The 3,960-nt window shown below is 60.2% G+C and overlaps 1 protein-coding gene across 1 annotated transcript in view; it reads left to right on the top strand.

Moving 5' to 3' along the window:
• LOC104985938 (mucin-5AC-like) overlaps positions 1 to 3,960 on the top strand; it is a gene marked incomplete at both ends in the record, with an annotated part of 20,319 nt that overhangs the window by 12,308 nt on the left and 4,051 nt on the right. Inside the window, 7 exon segments of the mRNA XM_010836330.1 lie at positions 1 to 1,076; positions 1,203 to 1,377; positions 1,427 to 1,566; positions 1,816 to 1,997; positions 2,500 to 2,674; positions 3,021 to 3,271; positions 3,388 to 3,571. Coding sequence (XP_010834632.1) covers positions 1 to 1,076; positions 1,203 to 1,377; positions 1,427 to 1,566; positions 1,816 to 1,997; positions 2,500 to 2,674; positions 3,021 to 3,271; positions 3,388 to 3,571 — 2,183 coding nt within the window.

The raw sequence follows: 3,960 nt of genomic DNA, 5'->3' as shown, positions 1-3,960 counted from the left end.
ACACAAGCAGTGCAACCTCAGCTCCTACAACCAGTACAATCTCTGTGCAGACAAGCAGCACCACCTCGGCTCCTACAACCAGTCCAACCCCTGTGCAGACAAGCAGCACCACCTCAGCTCCTACAACGAGCTCAACCTCTGTGCAGACAAGCAGCACCACCTCGACTCCTACTACCAGTGTAACCCCTGTGCACACAAGCAGTGCAACCTCAGCTCCTACAACCAGTACAATCTCTGTGCAGACAAGCAGTGCAACCTCGGCTCCAACAACCAGTCCAACCTCTGTGCAGAGAAGCAGCACAACCTCAGCTCCGACAACCAGTGTAACCCCTGTGCACACAAGCAGCACAACTTCAGCTCCTACAACCAGTGCAACCCCTGTGCACACAAGCAGCACAACCTCGGCTCCAACAACCAGTCCAACCCCTGTGCAGAGAAGCAGCACCACCTCAGTTCCTACAACGAGCTCAACCTCTGTGCAGACAAGCAGCACAACCTCAGCTCCGACAATGAGCTCAACCTCTGTGCAGACAAGCAGCACAACCTCAGCTCCGACAACCAGTCCAACCTCTGTGCAGACAAGCAGCACCACCTCAGTTCCTACAATGAGCTCAACCTCTGTGCAGACAAGCAGCACAACCTCAGCTCCTACAACCAGTCCAACCTCTGTGCAGACAAGCAGCACAACCTCAGCTCCTACAACCAGTGCAACCCCTGTGCACACAAGCAGCACAGCCTCAGCTCCTACAACCAGTACAATCTCTGTGCAGACAAGCAGCACAGCTTCAGCTCCTACAACCAGTCCAACCTCTGTGCAGACAAGCAGCACAGCCTCAGCTCCTACAACCAGTACAACCTCTGTGCACACAAGCAGCACCACCTCGACTCCTACTACCAGTGTAACCTCTGTGCACACAAGCAGCACCACCTCGACTCCTACTACCAGTGTAACCTCTGTGCACACAAGCAGCACAACTTCAGCTCCTACAACCAGTCCAACCCCTGTGCAGACAAGCAGCACCACCTCAGCTCCTACAACGAGCTCAACCTCTGTGCAGACAAGCAGCACCACCTCAGTTCCTACAACGAGCTCAACCTCTTTGCAGACAAGCAGCACAACCTCAGCTCCGACAACCAGTCCAACCTCTGTGCAGACAAGCAGCACAACCTCAGCTCCAACAACCAGTCCAACCTCTGTGCAGACAAGCAGCACCACCTCAGTTCCTATAACGAGCTTAACCTCTGTGCAGACAAGCAGCACAACCTCAGCTCCTACAACCAGTGCAACCCCTGTGCACACAAGCAGTGCAACCTCAGCTCCTACAACCAGTACAATCTCTGTGCAGACAAGCAGTGCAACCTCGGCTCCAACAACCAGTGCAACCCCTGTGCAGACAAGCAGCACAACCTCAGTTCCTACAATGAGCTCAACCTCTGTGCACACAAGCAGTGCAACCTCAGCTCCTACAACCAGTACAACCTCTGTTCCTACATCTGAGACTACCCCGTCCCCACGTTCGACCGTGCCCTGCTCCTGTAGTGTCTTTGGCCAGTTGCACCCTGCAGGTACGTAGAGTCTCCCTGGGCATGTGCCGTGTGCCGCCTCTGGTCCCTGGTGCCCTGTGCACAAAGCCTCCGTGTGCAGGAGACGCAGGTGTGTCTTGTCTCCGTGACGGGCTGGGTCTGTGTCCAGGATCGCAGTAAGCTCTCCATGAAGATGCAGTCTAGACCTGGGCGGGAGGGCCGCAACCACGCCAGCTCTTCTCTGGAGTTACGTCCTGGCCTACAGTGCCTGCCTCTCTCTTTGTCCTGCAGGATCCTTCATCTATCAAGCAACTGACCTATCGGGCCACTGCTATTATGCCTTTTGCAACCCGGACTGCCACGTGGTCAAGGGGACGGCCCCCACCTGTCCCACCAGCATGCCACCTCCCACACCTCCTGCCACCACGTCGGTCCCTCCATCAGGGTGCCCAAATGCAGTCCCCCCAAGAACGGTAACCTCGCCTCTCCTGCCCTTCTCAGGGACTCAGGGGGCCTGGGAAGGGACCCTCAGTGGTTTCCAACCAAAAAGTGTGGCATGAAGCCTGGGTGAAGGTCAGTGACTCCTGGGCTGATGCAGGCTGGCCATGACAAGTGGCCATCTGGTCTTCAGCTCTTCTGGATGGGGGTTCCAGGAGCATGGGGCCCAAGGTTGGCCTGTAAAGGGGGCTGGAGCAGGCTGTTGTTTCTCGGGGGTGGGTGGAACAGCCAAGGACTGGAGACCAAAGAGTTGGAGGCAGGGGACAGGGTGGAAAGGGGGCCACCTTCACCAGCCAGAGCTCCCCCTACTCAGCCCTGTGCCCTCTGGGTGGGGCAGGGGGAGGAGAGGCCTGGGACAGGGCTGGCCCCTAGTCCCAGAAGGGTGGCTCTTCTCTCTGGGGAGACCCAGGCGAGCGCTGCCCTGCGAAGTGGGTGCCAGGTGGCGACAAGGCCCTGTAGCTTTCTCTGCTTCCACAGAAAGGTGAAACCTGGCCCATGCCCAACTGCTCCGAGGCCACCTGCCAGGGCAATGGGGTCATCACGGTGAGCCCACGCCACTGTCCGAGGGTGCAGAAGCCCACCTGTGCCAACGGCTACCCCGCCGTGCAGGTGACTGACCATGACGGCTGCTGCTCACACTACCAGTGCCCGTGTGAGTGCGCGGGGCGGGGCACAGTGGTTGCACGGGACTGGGCTGGGCAGGGCAGGGGCAGAGAAGGCAGAACGGAATTGGGCTGGACCCAGGGAGGACACCCCAAGATCAAGGCTCAGCCTCAACCGGGGTGCCACACGGTGCCCTGCCCGGGCTTGGAGTCCCCGGGCCACGCAGGGGCGAGGAGGCGGAGGGAGTTCAGGCGCCTGCTGGACAGAGTTCTGTGCGGTGCCAGTGCATGGGCCCTGGCGGCAAGGCGGTCACCTGCTCCCCTTGGTGTGGGACCACGCGTCCCTGGGGCGGGGGGCGGCGGTGCGGCCCGTAAGGCGCTCGCTGCCCCGTGCAGGCATGTGCAGCGGCTGGGGGGACCCACACTACATCACGTTCGACGGCACCTACTACACGTTCCTGGACAACTGCACATACGTGCTGGTGCAGCAGATCGTGCCGGTGTTCGGCCACTTCCGCGTGCTGGTCGAGAACTACTTCTGCGATGCAGAGGATGGGCTGTCCTGCCCACAGTCCATCATCGTTGAGTACCATGAGAACCGCGTCATGCTGACCCGCAAGCCCGTCCACGGGGTGATGACCAATGAGGTAGGCACGCGGCAGGGCAGCCCCCACAAGTGCCAGGCAGGCTGAGGGCGCCAGGCGCTGGCTGATCACCACCGTCCCCTTCCCCTCTCCATCTGTTCCTCACGGGTCACGTCCAGATCATCTTTAATGGCGAGGTGGTAAGGCCCGGCTTCCAGAAAGGCGGCATTGCTGTCTTCCAAGTTGGCATCAAGATGTACGTGAGCATTCCCAAGCTCGGTGTCCAGGTCATGTTCAGCGGCCTCATCTTTTCCGTGGAAGTGCCCTTCAGCAAGTTCGCCAACAACACGGAAGGGCAGTGTGGTGAGTGCCCGGCCCCCACTCCCCACCCTCCTGGCTCCGGGCTACATCTGTGGTCATTCAACGTGGCTGAGTGTGTCTGGTGTGAGAAGGGTTGGCCTTGGGTGTGTCCCCCTGGAGCCGCACTCTTGGCCCCGGGCTGAGGCCACTGCGTGGTGCTGAGCCTACAGGCACTTCTGCTTTCTGGCTGCACCAAGAATGTGCGACCACAGGGCCCAGAGCCCGGCCACGCGGCCCACACCCGAGGCCCACCCCTGTCGTCCTCCCTGGGAACGGCCCCAGGGTCTGGTTTCTTGGAGGGAAAAGGAAGCACATGGAGGTGGAGGGGCAGGTTTGCACACTCCATCAAGGGCCGCCCGGAGATGCTGGGCCCGACCCTCGGCTCCGGGGCA

Source organism: Bison bison, unplaced genomic scaffold (genome assembly GCF_000754665.1).
Source record: "Bison bison bison isolate TAMUID 2011002044 unplaced genomic scaffold, Bison_UMD1.0 scf7180017845660, whole genome shotgun sequence".
Lineage (NCBI taxonomy): Eukaryota > Metazoa > Chordata > Mammalia > Artiodactyla > Bovidae > Bison > Bison bison.
The sequence above is the reverse complement of the archived record's forward strand: the minus strand, read 5'-3'. Positions and strand labels throughout refer to the sequence as shown.